Genomic DNA, 20,266 nt, shown 5'->3' with positions numbered 1-20,266 from the left:
GGGGTGAAATGACTTGCCCAGAGTATTTGTCTGAGGCCAGATTTGAGCTCAAGTTTTCCTGACTTTGGGCACAGCACTCTATCCACTGTACCACCTACATGGTCCAAATAACATGGGACTGCTATGTCAAGTTAAAAAAGTATAGATTTTATGTAGTCAGCAATAGTAAGCATCTTAAAAAAGCCAGAGTCATATCTTCTACTTTTACTATCATCCTTACTGTACTTTTTACAAAAGTATTTTACAAAACATACAGTAGATTCTCAATAAGTATTTGTTTACTTCATTTGATCAATTCAAGTCAAGCAAAACAGGTAGATAAGGAAGGAATGGGGAACCAACCATAGGCTGTGAGTTCTGAGGGCCATGACATTTCTCCTAAATATAAATTTGTAAAAAAAAAAAAAAATATATCTTTTTGTCTGAATAATAAAGAGGTACCTTTATTCCACAGTCCCTCTCACCTTGACAGTGTATCTTTGGGGTCTCCCAGGTGCCACCAACAGTACAACTTGTCCCACTCTCTTCCTGGTCACTGTAAAATCCTTCTTTACAAGCATAATGAACTTGGTCACCCAGTCTGGAGGTATATTTTCCGATGACATAGCCATTTGGAATCTCTGGAGGTGTCCCACAGTCTATTTCTGTAGGTAAAATCATGCCAAATTGGTCATTGTATGAATTCTTCAAAGGCAAAAAGAAACTCTCCTCCCAAATTAATGAATTCACTCTGGCTTGACCCCTTGGCAATATTTCCACAATTGTCTGGGAACTCTTAAATCTATGTCTACGTTCCATTCTAACTTCTCACAGGAACCACATGTTCCTGTACATGTGCACATGCATGTTCAACTACTGAGACAAGTCTGATTAATATGGACTAACGGGCAAGGACAGTCTGACAATGAAAAATCAGAATGATAAAAATTTTTGAAAACACAATTTTATTATTTTCAAGGTCATACTTAATATACAACCAATTGCTAGCTGCTAAAGGTAATACAGTGGATGGAGGGCTAGACCTGGAGTCAGAAAGGCCTGAGTTAAAATGCTGCCTCAGATGCTGATTAGCTTCGTGGCTCTGGGCAAGTTCCTGAACCTCTGCTTCACTTTCCTCAACTCCAAAATGAAGCTAATAATCACATACCTCCTAGAGTTGTTGTCAGGATCAAGTGAGATATTTGTAGATTACCAGAGTGCCTGGCACACAGTAGGTTCTATGGAAATGCTTTTTACTTTTCCCCTCTATTATTCTAATGTTTCAAAGTATAAGCCTTCTAAAACTGCTGCAATAAATTAAAATAAATTAGTAATTAGAAGTATCCACTTACAATAGGGATCTGTTTCACTGACATCATTTCACAGATGCAGGATGAGAAAGCTCACCGTACCATTGCAGGCCGGCACCTTCTGTACAATAAGTGATCTTAAATGTCTGGAGCAGAGGTGTCAGACATGCAGGACGCCACATGCTACCTACAACACTCCAGAGGGAAGCTGAACCAAGTGAAAATGCAATTGGGTAATATTTAATAAAATAAAATAAAAATAAATATTTAATAAAATAAAAATGCAATAAAACATATGTAATGCTAACATGTGGTTTTCTAAGTCAATACGTGGCCTGTGGGGATCTTTCAGTGCAGTTTTGTGGCCTCCATGTCGATTTCAGTTTAACAACACTGCCCTAAAGCACCAAAAGGATTAAGTGACTTTCTCGGGTTTATACAGCATGTATATACATATATATACTGAAGGGAGAACTTGAGTTCAGGCCTTTCTGACTGAAGCCAGTTCTCTGTCCTCTAGGCCACACTGCCTCTCCCACTGGGTATACTAATAATTAACATGCCATAGTTTCCTAAAAATGGCTTATGATCTGGGGTTGGTTAAACACTCCACCTGACACCTTGCTGTAACTGTTTTCTTTGTAGATTTTGCAAAGGACAGGTAAATCACACATCACGTATATACTCAAATGATTATTAAGAGAAATAGATCAGAGCAGACAGATGTCCCCATGAGTCCATCCTCACCTCCGAATATTACATACCTAAGCAGTGACCCACCTGTGCATGATGTGCCACCTCTCATAGGGTAGAAAGGTTGGGTTCCATTTGGGGGAAGGTATCCATCCTTGCAATAACATTCATAGCTTCCAGGAGTATTCACACACTGTCCCCCAGGCCCACAAGTGTCTGGTACTTCACATTCGTCCAAGTCTTGATAATCCAACAAAAGTAAAGGAGGAAAGGAGAGAGATCAAAAAGAAAAAAGTGGAAAAAATCATTATTTTTCCATTCTACATTGTTTCACAGAGGAACATACTTGTTACCATCATTTCACTGATTTTAGACTTGTCTCTCTAACTAGATGGTAAGCTCCTTCAGTATTGGGTCCATGTCTTACAATTTCTCTTGGATCTCTCTATGGCAGAAAATATGTTGCAGACAATAAATATGCAGAGATTGAACAACATATTTTGACCAAGTTTAATTTACCTAAATGTGATTCATGAGATATTGTAATCAAAACTTCCATTGCTACTATGCGTGTACTCTTTTCTCCACCCCCAATTTCACTCCAGTTCTGGAACCATGAACCATGATCAAATCAACTTTCCCATTATTCCTTTAAGGGGTACGTCAATCTACTCCCCAAAGATTCCACTCCTCATCAATGAAACTTTCTAGACCAAAGTAATGCTCCCTGGGTACCACAGTACCCATTGCTTCCCCCATTAGAATGAAAATAAGCTTCTTGAAAGCAAGTTCCTTAGGTTTCATGCCTACTGGCTCTGAGTCAATCAGGAGTCAAGTCTTCATTATATACTCTGGGAGCTTGGTATTTTGCTTTGGGCATTCACTTATGAGAAGGATGTTTGATTCCCTGGACGGGACTCTGAGTAGCTGTTTGTTAAGAGTCCCCCACACCTGACTACTCAGAGGTTGGTGCTCTCCCATCCTATGGTGTATGTAGCTGGTTGTATTACTTTGTTCAGACAGTAGGAGCCCTGTCTGTTGAATCTTTCTGCTAATCTCTCCGCTTGTATTTTTTTTATATTCAGGCTGTTGACCTTTCCCCTGAACTAGTTAATGACTTGTATATATTTAATTACAGGATTGCTAACCCCATCTGAAGTTGTCTTTCCTTTATAAAACAAATCCAAGAACCTGTGCCAGCAGGCCATCTTGAGCATGCTAGGATTCTCTCTAATATAACTGCTCAACATGCACTGATCATATTTAAGCACTGAATAATAGTAACAGGGGCAGCTAGGTGGCACATTGGAGTCAGGAAGACTCATCTTCCTGAGCACAAATCTGACCTCAAACACTTACTAGCTGTGTGACCTTGGGCAAGTCACTTAACCCTGTTTGCCTCAGTTTCCTCATATGTAAAATAAACTCGAGAAGGAAATGACAAACTAGTCCAATGTCTTTGCTAAGAAAACCCCAAATGTTGTCACAAAGAGTCAGACACAACTGAAAACTAGGAAATTGAGGCATACAGACTTGCCCACAGCTAGCAAGTGTTTGAGACCAGATTTGAACTTGGGTTTTCTTGGCTCTAGGTCCAACATTATATCCACTGCACTGCCTATGGACTTATTTCTTCCCCAAAGACATTCTCCACTGAAAGACAACATCCTTCACAAATTCTGAATGGAATAGAGTTTTGATTGATGAAAAAGTTTTCCAGGTTTGCAGATGATATTATATTGAAGTCCAGAATACTACAGGATTTCCTTATTAAAATTCAAGGCAATTCAATAGAAATCAGTCTAGACATACATAAAAAAACATTAAAACAAGTGAAGTATGCATAATATCCACCATGCCCCAACTCCCTTCTCAACCTGGATGATCCTTAAACTCCTATGCTTTCTCACCCTAGAAGACTGCTCTGCCCTGTGGCTCTCTCCTTCCATTGGTAAGTTCCTCTCAGATCCTATATTTTGAGGAAGTACCCAGGCCCGCCATATTCATTCCTTCACTTATCTCTTGGCTCCACTCCTGATTCTCTGGACCTTGCTACCATGCTCCACCTGATATCTTCTCTACCTTCCCTGTTTTCAACTCCCTTTTTACATATTGTCTTTCTACCATTTGAATAAAAGCCTTTCTTTTTGCTTTTTTTGTATCCTCAGCACTTAGCACAGTGCCTGACACACAGTAAACTCTTAATAAATGCTTGGTGGCTTGACATATCACCCAGATCATTGCTGTCAATGGGATGGACAACCCATCGAATTAGTCTATCTGAATATGCATCTTGGAAAAGACACTACACAGATAAATAATGAGCTAGAAACAGATTTGAAGAGAAAGAAGAAACTGGGCTGGATCACCTAGAGAAATTATACAACATTTTCAATTATCTTTGGCTCTTCCAATATTCTTAACATGAACAGCTCAATGGTGATGGTACATACTGATAAACCATGGATCCCTGCAATCTTAATAGAATCTCAGAAGATCCAAAGAAAGGATAACAGTAAGATGCTGAGTGTTACTAGGCAGCAGCACATTAACAATGATGACTGGCTTGTGACAAGTGGTATAAGGAAATGACATAAAGGACATGTGCCCCGAGAAAGAGAGGTAGGAAGGAAGGGAACAAGCAATTATGAAGCACAAACTATGTGCCAGCCACTGTACTAAGCAGTTTACAAATATCATCACCTTTGATGCTCACAACAGCTCTGAGTGGAAAATGTTATTACTATTCCCATTTTACAGCTGAGAAAAACTGAGGCAGAAAGAGGTTATGTGATCCTACAGCTAGTAAGTGATTGGAGGCCAAATTTGAATTTAGGTCTTCTTGACAAGGTTCAGCACACAATCTACTACCCCGTAGTTGCTACCAGGTGGACTTATCATGGAGCAAGAGGGAAGGATAACAGAGCCTGACTATTTGTGCTGGGACCCATAAAATATGAAAAGTATCAGAGGCAAGCTTCTGATGCAGAATTCTCTACAGGAGATACAATGATTTATACTAGGAAGATATAAACAAACATTATACAGATGAAAGGGCCTGGATGGATTATGAGCTGCTGCTTGGTAGAGAGAGAGTGCCCACAATGATGAGATCACAGATTGAAATACAATTGAAATTCAGATAAAATGGTGTCCAGTTACCCAGAAAAGAAATTTTTTTTCAAGTCACCACAAATCACTGGGCAAGCCTGTCTTGAGTTGTGGTTTTAATGACATAAAACATGATAACTCCAGTCCACTTATGTCTCTCCCTTGGCTAAGCAAGGAAAAAAAATAGGAAAAATAAATAAACCTGATAAGCACTGAAAGGTAGGAATTTAGGGACATGAGGGGGAGGAAGTCAGGAAAGGAAGGGAGGTAGAGAGGTCAGGAGAGGGTCACCTTTGGTTTCCTGGAACTCTTGGTTAATATTTTCAAGAGGCATAAACCTTGAAACCCAGCTGTGCCCCAGAATGATTTTATTATAAGACCAAAGGGATTGGAGAGGAGGGAGTGTGAAGAGGATGGGGCAGGGAAAATAACCACTGGTCATCTTTTTCTTTCCCCATTAGTTTTTTTTTTCTTTAATAATAGTAGATGCAAAGCTTTTCAATGGCCTTGAAGGGGAATTCTGGTTCCAAATAGTAGAGAAACACAGATAGAACCTCAATAATACTGAGATGGAAGAGGCAGCTATCCTTGAGTGTCTCTCCTTCCACTCTGCCCCCAATACAAATCAATGAAAGTTTCACTGTTGTCATGGTGACAACCACTTGCCGACAGAACCTACTTGGCATCATCCCAAGCTGGCCATCTGCAAAGAGGGGGAACGATCTAGGAGGATGGGCACCTGAACGGCAGGGTTTCATGTTGGCATATACTCTGTCAGGGCATGAGTTATTTTGGCATTTAACACACACACAGAAACACACACACACACACACACACACACACACACACACACGCTGTCCAACATCCAATATTTTCTCCTCATGCTCCTCTACAGAAACACTGATAATACTCATAAAGATAATTACACAGTACTTTAGGATTTCCAAAATATATCATTTCATCCTCACAGTGAACCTAAAAAGTAAGTACAATAGATCTCATTATCACTACTTTAAAGATCGGTAAACTGAGGTTTGGCAGCAGCTCGCTGGAACAATGAATAGAGCACACAGCCTGGAGTCAGGAATACCTCAGTACAAATCCAGCCTCAGACACTTTGTCACTGTGTGACCCTGGACAAGTTACTTAATCCTGTTGGCCTCAGTTTCCTCATCTGTAAAATGAGCTGGAGAAGGAAATGGCAAACTACTCCCAGTATCTTTGCCAAGTAAACTCCAAATGGGGTCACAAAATGTCAGACACAACAAACAAATGAACAATAACAACCACAAAACTGAGTCCTAGAGAAATTAAGTGATTTGCCCGTTGCCACACAAATATCAAAAAAAGTCATTATCAGAGACAGGACTTGAACCCTTCTCTCTCCTGTCAGATGCAATACTCCTTCCACTATAGTCCACTATAATTTCCAAAATCTCTGCTCCAAGTTTACTTTTTTTTTTTTTATTAGAATGTAGTTTTTCCCAGTTAGAATGCCTCTCACTATTTCTCTGACATTCTTCAAGGATGCCTAGAACCTCAGAGAAAATCAGGCCATGTCTGTAAGTCAGGATGGACGGACTATCCTACAGATTTGTAATTAACAATACTGTTCCCTCTGGCTCTAAGCCTCCCCAGAATATAAACTGCCCCACTTATTACCCAGTACTGTCCCTCTACTACATGAGCCCATGGAGTCTTCTATAGCCACTTAAAAGACCAGGGTCTCCTACTGAATCCTGGGCCATCTCCAGTTGTCCTGATGAATATCAGGCCACTAGACCCAGATGGTTCTGGAGGATAAGTAAGGCTGGTGACCTGCACAGCCCTTCCTCACTCAAAACAAAGTCAAGTCATCCTTTCCCTTATGTCACAGTCATCTTCAAAAACAAAGGACAAACACAACCTGTGAGCAGAAAAAGTTACCTGAAGGGGTACTCAGCCAGCTGGCTAACTCAGCTCGTCCTCTCCCTCTCCCTCTCATTCTCCTCTCCAAAGGAAGATAAATTTTGATGGCCAGAAGCTGCCCAGTTAACCTGGGGTTTACAGGCTAGATTTCTTTTCTCTTTTCTTCCTTTCCTTCTTTTTTTTCTTTCTTTCCTTCCATCCTTCCTTCTTCCTCCCTTCCTTTCTTCCTTCCTTTCTTTCTTTCCCTTAAACCCAGTCTACTCTGAAGCTCATAGATTGGACCACAATAGGTCCCTGACCAAGCTCCACTTAATGACTGTACTTTGGGCCTTCCTGGCTTAGAATAAATGTCAATGGTAACTGTCCTTGGAACAGCAATTCTGAGGGTATTCTCCTCCCTGCTTGACTTCTTTTCTTTTTCTTTCTAATTAAAGGGGCCATCCCTTGACTCATTTCTTAAAGAAGCCTGTTCACTGAATGGGCTTTACGTCACTCTAAGTGAGAACCTGATAAAGCCTTAGCCTAAAAGGGCCAGTATCTCCCATTGCATCCTGGGCCATCTCCAGTCATTCTGATGAATATCTGCTCACTGGACTCAGGTGGCTCTGGAGGAGAAAGTGAGGCTGGTGACCTTGCACAGACTCCCTCACTCAAATCAAAGTCAAGTGCAAGTCAGGTCATCATTTCCCTGATGTCCTGGTCCTCTTTGAAAATGAAGAACAAACCACACTGTTCCCATATTTGAATTCTGCAACCAGAAGAATAAGACATAGGCAAGGAGCTGGGCTTTTGCAATATCATTTAAACATCAGTGCTAGCTGGGAGAAGCTGGTCGCAATAGGAAGGCATTAAGATAAAAAAGAAAGACCATTACAAGAAAGTACAAGTGTTGTCCAAGAAGGCAAAGCCCCACAAAGAAAATGAATGAATGACAGTCACCTCCTGGTGACTGTCCCTTAACCCATCCCTGCTGCCTTTCTCTGCAAAGGCCAGCCTATGTCCATATCCAAATTAAGGCAGAACATTAACAAGCAGAAACATCCATTTAGAATGGAGGCAGTTAAAATCACTTCATCACTGTCTACTTCCTGCTGTTCTGCAATCTGTGAGCATTCAAAGACTGCCCATGAGATCAAGTTGCCACCCAGCTGCCTTTCAAAACTTCACCCTGGAGTTGTGTATCCATCTGTACCCTGACAGACAGCCTTTGTCAATATCAAGAAAACGAATGGTGATTCTTGCCAGCTGCTGATCTTTCGCATTCTGAACTAGAACCCAGAGCTAGTGAAAGACAGAGAGGCACAGGCGATAGGAAATAGGCAATAGTGATAGGGACTGAACCCATGATTTCATTACTATGGGGAGCTGGACAAGGAGGCTAACCCCGCCCAATGCAGGTAACGCCTTCTCTGCAATTAGTGGTCTTAGAAAACTGATTAGAGCACTGAGAATTTAAATGTTTTGCCCACAGTCAGACAGCAAAGAGATAAGACTTGGTTTCAACTACAGCTCTCTATCCACTATGGCTCATGTGAATGACAGAAATTTATCAAAATAAACCTGTTTTAGGGAGTCTCTAGTGAAATGGGCTGAGTAGACCTCTTCCAGGTAAATGTTCTACATATCGCCTTTCCCAAAAACAAAAAGGAAGAAAAAAACACCACCAGGAACTCACCAAGGGGAGGAATACAAGCAAAAGGCATCTATAACACCATGGCAAAGTCTTTAAGGAAAATAAAATCTCATTAATTCATATTAATTGAGGGAAGGCTAAGTTTAGTAAAAGATATATATTAGGGTTTGGTTGGTTGGTTGGTTGGTATTTTTAAGAAAAATACTGCTTCATTACTTTCAAATGCATGCAAAAGTAATAGAATTATTACTAATTATTACTAAGGCCTGCCTGGTAGAGATTATCCTCAAGTCCTGCTCATAGGACTTGCTTTACTGACTGACTAAACACTGACGTGACTAACAAATCAAATACTTGCACAATATGTATGCTTCTGAAGTTCTTGCTAAAAGTTTGTAAAATATATTATTAACACTGTTTAGATAGCCCTGTTTACATAAAGACTAGAAGCATAAGCTTTGACTTAGCCCTTGTAGCAATTAGCACAAATGTCAAATTAATAAGATTTTATTATACAGCCATTAAGAATGGGGTCAAAGGGGAAGAAACTGAGATCCTTCTATCCTGGGGATTTAACAGATTAGTCAGAGGAACTGCTAAGCAGCTAAAACACATCTAATGTTTTTTAGAGTACTTTATTCTTTCCATGCCTTCACTGTCCAAGAAGTCTGTCACAACACAGATAGTGACTCATAACTCACATGGTCTTGACTTGACAGTTGATCTATCCCTACATAAGTGCCTTAGATGATGGATATAAATCATACCATAAACCTTCAAGTGACATATACAAATGTCAACTGTTATTAAAAGGCAGGCAAAGTGCACAAATCATACCTCTAAACAATATCTCAGATACTATACCTACCACAAAGAAGACCATACTGATCACTGTGGAATTCTGATGTAATGTTGCAGTTTCACCAAGTGAATTCCCTTTTTCCATCACTATGGGTCCTATATTTCCCTATGCCCATCCCATCATCAATTGCATCTGAGCAAGCTGGCAACTGCCCAAGTGAATTTACGTCTTAGTCTTCAGAGAACCACAGTTGTTGCTGATATCGTAGAAATGATGCCAGTTTGGGGACAAAATGAACTGGAAGGCTGCTGAGGTTCCTTCCAACTCAAAGATTCTGTGATTCTAGGACAAACAGGAGGCCCTAAGAGTCACTAAATACAAGTGATCAAGTCTGGTTATCCTCTCAAAACCTATTTATCTTCAGATCTTTCAGGAAGAGCCCTTCTATATTACTCAGGTGATGAGTTCTAAGGAAGGATTAGAACTTCACCCTAATGAATACAGTCTTATTTGCTGTTGTGAACACCTCTTCTCTGTATGATATCCACTGAATCCCCAAGAATGGTGGGTAATCAAGAGGAATTCAGAGACCAGAGAAAGTATGCCCAGATTCAGAACTGGAATGGAATGAACTTCAGAGATTATCTAATTCAGCTGACAATTCAAACAAGAATCCTTTCTCTAACATCCTCAAAAAATGGTTATCCAGTCCCAACTTGGAGACCTCAGCAAAGGACAACACACCACTAGCCAGGGATAGGTTACTTTATTCCATTTTGTCAAGACTCTAATTGATAGTAAGTTTTTCCTCAGAAAGCTGAAATCTGCCTATCTGAAACTTCAACCTATTGAAACTTATTGCATCCTCTGGAGGGAAGCAATCAATCAATATTTATCAAGTGCCTACTATGTGCCACACACCACACTAAATGCTGGATAATCAATGCTAATTCGTCCTTCATATGTCAGTCCTTCAAAAACTAGAGGATTCTGCCACATTTTGCCTTGGTCTTCTCCATGCTAAACACTTTCAGGTGCATCAATCAGTCCTCATAAGCCTCTGACTATTCTTCTAGTTCATCAATACTCTTCTTAAAATGTGGCATGTGGAACTGAGAACAATAATCTAGATGGTTTTTATCTAAATAGGGGAGAATACAGTGAAACTATAACCTCACTCATCCTGGATATTTTGTTTCTCCTAATTCCATTTAACATGCATCAGCATTTCTGGCCACCATATCACGCTGTTGATTTGTTGAGTTTATCTTTCCACATAGGAATGTAAACAGTTCAACCTTAGTAAGTTCCTTATGATTTCTCCTTCCTGTTTACCTTTTCATACTTCTCTTGATTCTTGTGTTTGAAAGTCAAATTTTCTATTCAGCTCTTGTCTTCTCATCAGGAATGCTTGAAAGTCTTCTATTTCATTGAATGACCATTTTCCCCCTGAAGTATTATACTCAGTTTTGCTGGGTAGGTAATTCTTGGTTTTAATCCTAGTTTCTTTGACTTCTAAGCCCTTTGATTCCTTAATGTAGATGCTGCTAGATCTTGTGTTATCCTGATTGGATTTCCACAATACTCAAATTGTTTCTTTCTGGCTGCTTGCAATATTTTCTCCTTGACCTGGGAACTCTGGAATCTGGCTACAATATTCCTAGGAGTTTTTCTTTTCAAATCTCTTTCAGAAGGTGATCGGTGGATTCTTTCAATATTTATTTCACCCTCTGGTTCTAGAATATAAGGGCAGTTTTCCTTGATAATTTCATGAAAGATGATGTCTAGGCTCTTTTTTTTCACCATAACCCCATAATTTTAAAATTGTTTCTCCTGGATCTATTTTCCAGGTCAGTTGTTTTTCTTTTTTCTTTTTTTTGTGAATTGTATTAGTTTTAATTAAAAAACAAACTCCACCAAAAACAAAAATAGATTTCTTCTTTGTTTAGCTAACTATACACACACACACACACACACACACACACACACAATAACCTTTCAAATATATATTATAGTGGCAGCAACCTCCCAATATTAGACAAAAGGGAGAGGGAACGACTGCATATATAAATACTATAAAACCCATCAGAATAAATAATGTTGTCACCATAAATAAGTGGCCCCAGGTGACGCAGGGAGACTTGGATTTGGTCTGGTTAGGTAGAGTTTGAGCACCAGGGCTGGGGAGATCCCCGTCCAGGGGAGACTTGAGGAAGCCTTTTCACAGCATGAAGAAAGAGGGGTATCTCTTATTCTGATCCCCCTCTTAATAGAGTATCTCAAAGACAGTACAGTTTTAACCTAGTAATGCTTACAACTGAATTAAGACTTTTGGAACACACTGTAATATATACACACATATATATGTGTGTATATATATACACATATATGTGTACATATGTATGTATGTATACACACTTATATGTTGATTCAGTATGCTACATTAAATACCCATCCCCAGAACACCTCTTTGAGAGTTTTTGCTTGTCATAGGGACCTGCCCTGGGAGACTAGGCAATGGGTGAATGCTCTGGGGACTAAGGAGATGAGGCACCTCCACATCTGGGCACACCTGGCAATGGAAGGGGAGAGAAACTTCCTGATCTCCTACTCAACTAAGTTTGGAGTAACAGGGGTGTTCAGTCAGACACAGAAAGCCGGTTAAAGATGGGGAGCCCCAGGGAATAGTCAGGGCTAGGAGGTGAGAGTTAGAGGAGGCAAAGGCTCCACCCACTGCCACCTCAAACACTGGGGAGTCAGACCCCCCCCCCCCCCAGGCTGCTTCCTCCACTACTGGCCTGATCATCTGGCTCAGAGCTCAGGGAGTGAGCAGAAGGGCTTCGGGCCAGCCCCAACCCCAGCCCCAGGCTCAGGGCATCCCTTGTGGGCCCCCATGTTTCCATGGTCTGGAGGCAGGAGGAGCAGCAGCTTTCTCCCACTGTGGCTTCCCAGGGCACTGGACCAGGGGCAGCAGAGAAGGCAGAGGGTGAGAAAGGGACCTCCCTGGGGGTGGTGGGCAGTGGGGGCAGAGAGGAAGGAAGGGAGAAGAAGCCCAAGGGGGAGGGTAGGTCTGGCACACCTGGAGGGCCCAGAATGGGAGAGCCCCAGCATCAGGAAGAGGGGATCCCAGAGAAGCTGACACTCTGGTGGGGGAGGGGCAGGTGACCCAACACCACAGACAGAATTTCATGTGGAGAGTGGATGAAATGGCGATGGTTTCCATAGGGGCAAGCGCCCATGACTAAGAATTTGCAGCACAGCTCCATCTTGTATTTGGGGTGGTGGCTGGCTGGCCGTAGCTCTCCAGGTCCATGGTCAAACTGGCACTTGGAACTGTAGGTGCATTTGCCACTCTCTGAGAAGGTCCACCACAACTCCATCTTGTATCTGGACAAGGAGGCCGCCATAGCCAGGGACATGAAACGAGCTTCAGAGGGCGTGGTACTGGCAGCTGGCACAGCTCTGGGTAGCAGAGGCTCAAAGCCCTGCAGCAGGGACACCCAGGCCTAGCCCTCCACCAAGCTAGTAGAACAGCCTGGGAGCTGGGAACCCAGCAGGGCCAGGGCTGTGGGGCAGAAGGCAGCTCTAGGTTTGCAAGGCTTGGACTCCAGGGGCTTCGAGAGCCCCAGCCTAGATGAGAGTCCAGTTCTCCTTGAGCTGCAGAGGCCAGCTTCAGACTCAGAGACAGGAGTTTCTCGTAGAGGGTTTTATTTTGCAATTTCTCGGTTTCTCATAAAGTCATTAGCTTCCATCTGCTCCATTCTCATTTTCAAAGAACTATTTTCTTCAGTGAGATTTTGAACCTCCTTTTCCATTTGTTAATTCTTCTTTTTAAAGCTTTCTTCTCCTCATTGGCTTTTTGGACCTCTTCTGCCATTTGGTAAATCTATTTTTAAAGGTATTATTTTCTTCAGCATTTTTGGGGACTTCTTTAGCAAGCTGTTTACTTGCTTTTCATGATTTTCTTGCATCACTCTTATTTCTCTTCCCAGTTTTTCTTCCACCTCTCTTACTTGATTTTCAAAATCTCTTTGGAGCTCTTCCATGGCCTGAGACCATTGCAAATTTATTTTGGAGGTTTTGGATGAAGAAGCCTTGACTTTGATGTCTTCCTCTAATGGTATACTTTGTTCTTCCTCATCCAAAAGGATGAAGGAAAATACCTGTTCACCAAGAAAGTAACCTTCTATGGTCTTTTTTTCCCTTTTTTTGGCATTTACCAGTTATTTGACTTTTGAGTCCTTTGTCAAGTAGAGGGTATACTCTAGGGACCTGTAAGTTCTAGTTTCTCCAAGGTGGCAGTCAAGGGAGAGGAATTTACTCCTCTCTTGGCCTGCATTCTGGTTTGGGAGCAATCACAAGCTTTTCTGCCCAGGATCTGCGAGTAGGGTTCCCTCTCCACAACCGCCTCTAGCTCCACCATGCCAGTACTCCTCCTCACCCCAGAGCCACCACACAGGACTGATATTCACATCAGAGGAATGATTCCCCCAGAGTCTTTAGACAAGGGCTCCAAAAATGGACATTGCAGCCTCCTGGGGCCCATGTTGGGGCAGGACCCTGCTCCCTTCTCACTCAGGTGAAAGAGCTTTCTCACTGACCTTTGAAGCTGTCTCTGGCATTGGTGGGTTGAGGAATTTGGGAACCGCAGCTGCTACCTGGGATTCTGGGCCCTTATGAAGCCTGCTCCAGTCATGTCCCTGCCATGCCATGTGACCAAGGCTGGGTTGCGCTCTGTGGACTGCACTCTGCTCTGAGCCTAGTGAGACAGACCTTTCCTGTTGATCTTCCAGGCTTCCTTGAGCTGGAAATCTCTTTCACACTGTTATTTTGTGGCTTCTGCTGCTCTAGAATTTGTTTAGAGTCATTTACACAGGTATTTTATGGGTTTTGCGGGGAGAGCCACAGCAGGTCCATCCTTCTATGCAGCCATCTTGGCTCTGCCCCCTTAATCTCTTCATCTTGTTCACAGGGAACATATGGGAATCTATAAAATGATTTCTATAAAAAAAAAATTTGCTGAAATCTAAGTGTATTTATCTACAGAATTTACCTAATCAGGGAACTCTGTCAATAAAGAAAAAAAAAAGAGATTTTTAAAAACTAAAAAGATAAATTAAGTAGGAAAAAAATTATGAAACATCTCTAACAAAAGCCCAATATCCAAGTGTACTGCCAATGCAATACTCATAGCAGTAACTATGAATATGCATGTATATTTCCAGGGTAAATTCACAAAATATAAATAACTCTTCCTCAAAGATGAAATCAAGGTATTTATTCAGATACCAGAAAGCCAAATTCACCATAGTAACAAAGAAGTTTATACATGTCATCAATTTACAGAACACTGACATCCCCAAGCTTTATCTCCCAGTAGACCTCTCCATAAACATGCTCTCCTCAGCAAAATTCTTCCCTCTCCCACTCGTGCCAGCTGTTTTGCCTCAGCTCTGTGCCACCTTCTCCCAGCTCTGCTTCACTATCACTTTGTGCTCCACCTATTGGGCAGGTTCCTCCCACCATGGTTATGTGATTCAGGCTCCATGTGACTCAAGTTGTGGGCTAGGCCAAAGCTCAAAGTAAGTCACATGGGCCTATTGAGGGGCAAGGAAGATCTTCAAATTCCCTTAACATTACATCAAGATACACAGGGAATTGACACGAATTATATATAAGACCATGAGTCATTTCCCCAGTAGAAAAATGGTCAAAAATACATAAATAGTTTTCAGAAGAATTGCAAGCAATTAATAGCCACAGAAAACACAATTCAGATCACTAAAAAGAAGAGAATTATAATTGAAATCAGGACTGAAACTTTCCACCTCACTCAAAAAATTGGCAAAGATGTCTAAAAATAGGAAATCATCAGTGCTGAAAGGGCTATAGAAAGACAGGCACACTAATATACTGTTGGTGTAATTGCTTATTAGGGCAACATTTCTGGAAAATGACTTAGAATTTATTTAAGAAAAAGCACTATCTTGCTTGTGTCCTCAACAAAACTACTACTAAAAATATATCCAAAAGAGGTCAAGGACATAAAAAAAATCCCATTTGTGTCCAAATTTTCATAACACTACTTTGTTGATAACAAATAGGTGGGAACAAAGTCAATGCCCATCCATTGGGGAATGACTAAACAAATTGCAACATGTGAATATAATTCAATCTTATTGTACAGAAAAAAAATTAAAAAGGAGTAACTGAAGAAAACTAAGAAGAATTTTACAAACTGATCCAGAGTGAAACAAGAATCAGAACAATATATAAGATGACTAAAATTATGTAAATAAAAAGGGCACAATGGAAAACTATATGGTACAACAGGTAAAATATGTGACTTGGAGTCAAAAAGATCTGGATTTAAATCCTATCCTTGGCACTTCTTTGTTGGGTGACCATGAGCAACTCATTTAACTTCCCCAGTGTCAGTTTCCTCATCTGTAAAATAAAAATAACACCTGGAGTCCCCCTCACCTTACAAGTTTAGTGAAAGAATCAAAAGAAGTTAAAGAATGTAGAAAATAATTTTTTCAAGAGCAAAATAAGTATTATTACTTTGAAAAAACACATCAAATGGAAGCCAGGCTCTGAATATTTGCAATGACTAATCTTGGTTCAGGAAAACAGGTAATGAAACATCCCTTTCTATTCTTTGCAGAGATGAGAAAGATTACAGAATGTGACATCAGATGCAATCGTTCTGTAGATTATTTTTGCTTAACTGATTTTCTTTTTAAAAAGACAGAAAAACAGTTTCCCAGGGTATTGAAATAACTCAAGGATATAACTGCCCAGATGTTGCCTATGATTTTTGAGAAACCAGAGAAAAAGGAAATTTGGAGTTGGATAAATATGATCCCATGATAGGTAGGTGGCACAGTGGGTACAGTGCCAGGTCTAGAGTCAGGAAGACTCATCTCTCTGAGTTCAAATTTGGCCTCAGACACTATGTGATGCTGGGCAAGTCACTTAACTCTCTTTGCCTCAGTTTTCTCAGCTGAAAAATGAGCTGGAGAAGGAAATGGCAAATTGCTTCGGTATCTTTGCCAAGATAATTCCAAATGAAGTCACAAAGAATCAGGAAGTGGATGAAATGACTGAACAACAAAAAAAATGGTCCCAATTTCAAAAAAGGAAATTCTTTGAATTATCAGCTAAAGAGCTTGATTCATATTATTAACAAGATAGTCTGTGATCATTAAAAAGAGAAACGGTTATAACACGGATATATCAAGAATGAGTGATGCCAGAATAACCCTATTTCTTTTTAAATAAGCTTATATGGATAAATAACTTGTAAAATGAGCTTTTGATGCCTTTAATTTTTATATCACAATAATTTCTGGATAGAGCCCCTTCTCCCATCATAGAAATGAAACCTGTGAATTAGATAGTGTAATTATTATCATTATCCCAGTTTTAGATAAAGAAATGAAAGTTCAGAACTGGAATCACTTCTACACATTTAATATCAGATCTAGAACTCATATGTAGATCTTCTCACTCCAGGTCCATCATTTTCCCCACTCTATCATGAACCTTAAACCCACTCTACAAAACAAGAAAGGAGTGATCACTTAATTTAATTTTATTTTATTGGAGATTGTGTTAAGCGACTTGACCAAGGTCACACAGTGAGTGAGTGGTTACTTTAAACTAACAGCAGCAACTGCCTCCAATTTTACCTTCAGCTCCATTTCACACATCCTATCACTTGCCACCCCCTTAAGCATATGAGTCATGAAGAAACTGATTTTTTCTTCCTCTTTCTTCCGAACAGAATCCCTAACCCTACAAAAATCTTCACATCATCCAGCTCTTTTAAAATGACCCCAAAATAAAACAAAAACCCCAACTATAAAGAAAGCTTCCACTGTTTTGTTTGCTCTTGGGGGGAGGGGTTGTGAAGGGCCCCTCAGATGTGGTAGATATTTTTATATATAGCAAGCCTCAAATTGAGTGGAATGTAAACAGGATAAAATAAAATCTTGTAAGCTCCATGGTTCTGAGTTCTTGCTATGTTTGCTATTTTTTTCACCCACCAAGTCTAATTTCACAGCAAGTCATTTGTGCATCCAGGTGGAAAGTCATTTGTTATCAAAGCTATTCAGGATATTCTGAAATGGATTTCAGCTAATTCCCATATTCATTCCAAGAATAAATCATACTGTACCTGCTATGCCCCGGTACCAGTTAAAAGGATAAAATAAATAGAACTTGTCATTTCAGTCAAGGAAGAAATGAAAACATGGTTCTCTTCTTTTTCATTCTTTGATTACTTTAAAAATTCTGCCATATTTTAAGATCACTTAAGATCTTAAGAAGCACTTAAGTAACCTCTGTGAGCCCCTCATAATCCTGGTTGGTTACTTTTTTCTGTCTTAATATTATCATAAAAAAAAAAAACCCAGAAAACCAGAATGATATAATACATGATTCAGTTTTCACTGTCATTGTGAATACACTGAATATAATTAGTATGTGACCCATCTCTTATCCATACCCAGAGATGTTTGTGACCTTAGGTAAGTCTCTTGACCACTCTGAAATTCAGTTTCCTCTTCTATAAAATCAGGTGGCTGGACTAGAAGATCTTTAAAGTTCCTCCTAGCTCTAAATCTATATCTTGCCTAGAGAAGCTGTGGATAGACTGAAATTCCTCTTCCTCACTCAACTTCTTTCTACAAGTTGACCAGGAACACATAATATTTTAAAGTATTTTTTTACTTATTTCATTAAATATTTTCCAATTACAAGCAAAAACATTTTTAACATTCATTTTTTAAAGATTTTGAGTTCCAAATTCTCTCCCTCCCTCCTTCCAATCCCCCTCCTTGAAAAGGTAAGCAATTTGATCTCAATTCCAGGAACATATTATTCAACATCCCAAGATGTCAGTTCAAATGCCATCCATGAACCAACTCCACGTGGCCTCATGTATCTTGTTATAAAGCCCATCAAAGGCTATCTCTTATGAGGGATATGGGTATCAGGCTTAATTATAGAATAAACAATTTTAGATTGAACAGGCAAGTATTCTTCATCATATAATACCTTTCTTTTAAAATATATTTTGCATCTAGGCTCTGGATCAGTGCCAGTGACTGTCAATGACTCATCCAGAAATACCCAAAGGAACAGATACACTGTGTGAGCTCCTGACTACCCATTCCATAGGATTATCCACCAGGATCCCCACAACAAACACTGAAAGAACAGAACAGAACAACAGACCATCACTGTCAAGTTGCTGAAAGCTCTTACCTAGTATTTCCTCCCCCTCATTTTCCCTTATATTACAGGGTAAGCCAGAAGGTCTAATACATTTGATTATTGCATGCCAGCCCTAATAATAGCACAGAACTTCCTCCTTTTCAACCCAGGTGTGGCGGTAGCCTCTTGAGATCATCTTTGCACTGCAAGATGCCAGCTGTGTTTCTCCACTCTCAAAGCCAGTCCCTAACACTGAAGGGACACAGTGACTAGTCACTGAAGGGACACAATACATTCTATTTTTGCTTCCGTTTCCCCCACCATTTTGGAGACTGAAGGGTGACTAAATGAACCCCATGACCTTTGTCCCAGTAGACAGAGGACCAGACCAGTGGTTTCAGTAATGTAGGGAACTCCCAGATGATGAAACTCCCTCTATTAAAGCAAGTTCACACATTTTTCTGCAATTTATAATTTGATGTATGTAAATCTAATGTATAATTTTATTATATATTATAACATTAAATATATACTGCATATTATTATAAACATATAATTAGATATATTATTTTGTATCATATGGACATAGTAAATATATTTAGTATATAATATAGATCTAATCTATAATTAGATTTACCTAGAGCACTAAAATACTTTCCCAGGGCCACAGGACCAGTAGGTATCAGAGGTGGAACTTGAACTCAGGTTTTCCGGACTCCAAAGCCACATATCAAATATACCACTGTTGCCTCTCAGATCCCCTCAAGATGATCCCCAAGGTATCACTTCTATGATTCCAGCATTCACAATGCCATTGCCAAGATGTAGAAACTTCTGGGAGCTTCCATGTACTATGATTGAGCAACAAAGCAAAGGCTATGGATCTTCAACTTGTTAAGGATCTCTTTCCATAACAGAAACCCATGAGAGAGCACAGCTACTCATGACACAAGTGGTACTAGATGAAATCCGATCTTTGAGCTTTTCATTACTGTTCATACAAAGGGGAATGAAGAGGAGGGGTGAAAGGAGGAGAAAAAGACACTCCAAGGCAATCCTCAGTCCAATCTCTCACCTTTCCATTGGGCTCCTTCCAAGTGTATGCCTGGTGTTTAAGCCTTCAGTTGCCACTCTCTCCTAAACTAATTTTCTTACTTACCACCTCATTTACCATCTGCACAAAGATGAATACACTCACCTGGAATTCACATAGTGCACATAACCACTTCCACGCTAACATACCAACAACCCCCAGGTTAGCTTTCTAAATATACTCCACAGCATTATAGTTATTTGTTCCTACTTGCAAGAATGGGAGATGGGGGAGAAAATCTTAGCACTGAAAAACACCTGCTTCTGTTTTCTTTCAGCTCCATGTCTCCCCTAAGCTCCTCACCCAGGTGTTTTCCATTTACCTGTACAAAAAGTGCCGTCATTGGGAATGAAAGTTCTGTTGTTGTTTGTTGCTCGATATCCTTCCAGACAAATGCAATAAAAGCCTCCAAGTGTATTGTGGCATGATGCTTTATTCCCACAGACCACAGTAGCTCCGAATTGACACTCATCCTTATCTGTTGACACATTCCAATGTACAAAAAAAACAGATTA

The 20,266-nt window shown here is 40.2% G+C and overlaps 1 protein-coding gene and 1 pseudogene across 1 annotated transcript in view; both read right to left on the bottom strand.

The window, feature by feature from the left end:
* Positions 1-20,266, bottom strand: part of SUSD1 (sushi domain containing 1) — a 311,600-nt gene that overhangs the window by 243,191 nt on the left and 48,143 nt on the right. Inside the window, exons 3-5 of the mRNA XM_072598065.1 lie at positions 20,074-20,229; positions 2,070-2,222; positions 465-644 (exon numbers count right to left, since the gene is read on the bottom strand). Coding sequence (XP_072454166.1) covers positions 465-644; positions 2,070-2,222; positions 20,074-20,229 — 489 coding nt within the window. The remainder of the gene's footprint in view (positions 1-464; positions 645-2,069; positions 2,223-20,073; positions 20,230-20,266) is intronic.
* On the bottom strand, positions 12,076-20,034 carry LOC140531164 (mRNA decay activator protein ZFP36 pseudogene; annotated as a pseudogene).

Source organism: Notamacropus eugenii, chromosome 3, assembly GCF_028372415.1.
Source record: "Notamacropus eugenii isolate mMacEug1 chromosome 3, mMacEug1.pri_v2, whole genome shotgun sequence".
Taxonomy (NCBI): Eukaryota; Metazoa; Chordata; class Mammalia; order Diprotodontia; family Macropodidae; genus Notamacropus; species Notamacropus eugenii.
Note: the sequence above shows the minus strand (reverse complement) of the source record. Positions and strands in the feature narration are given on the sequence as shown.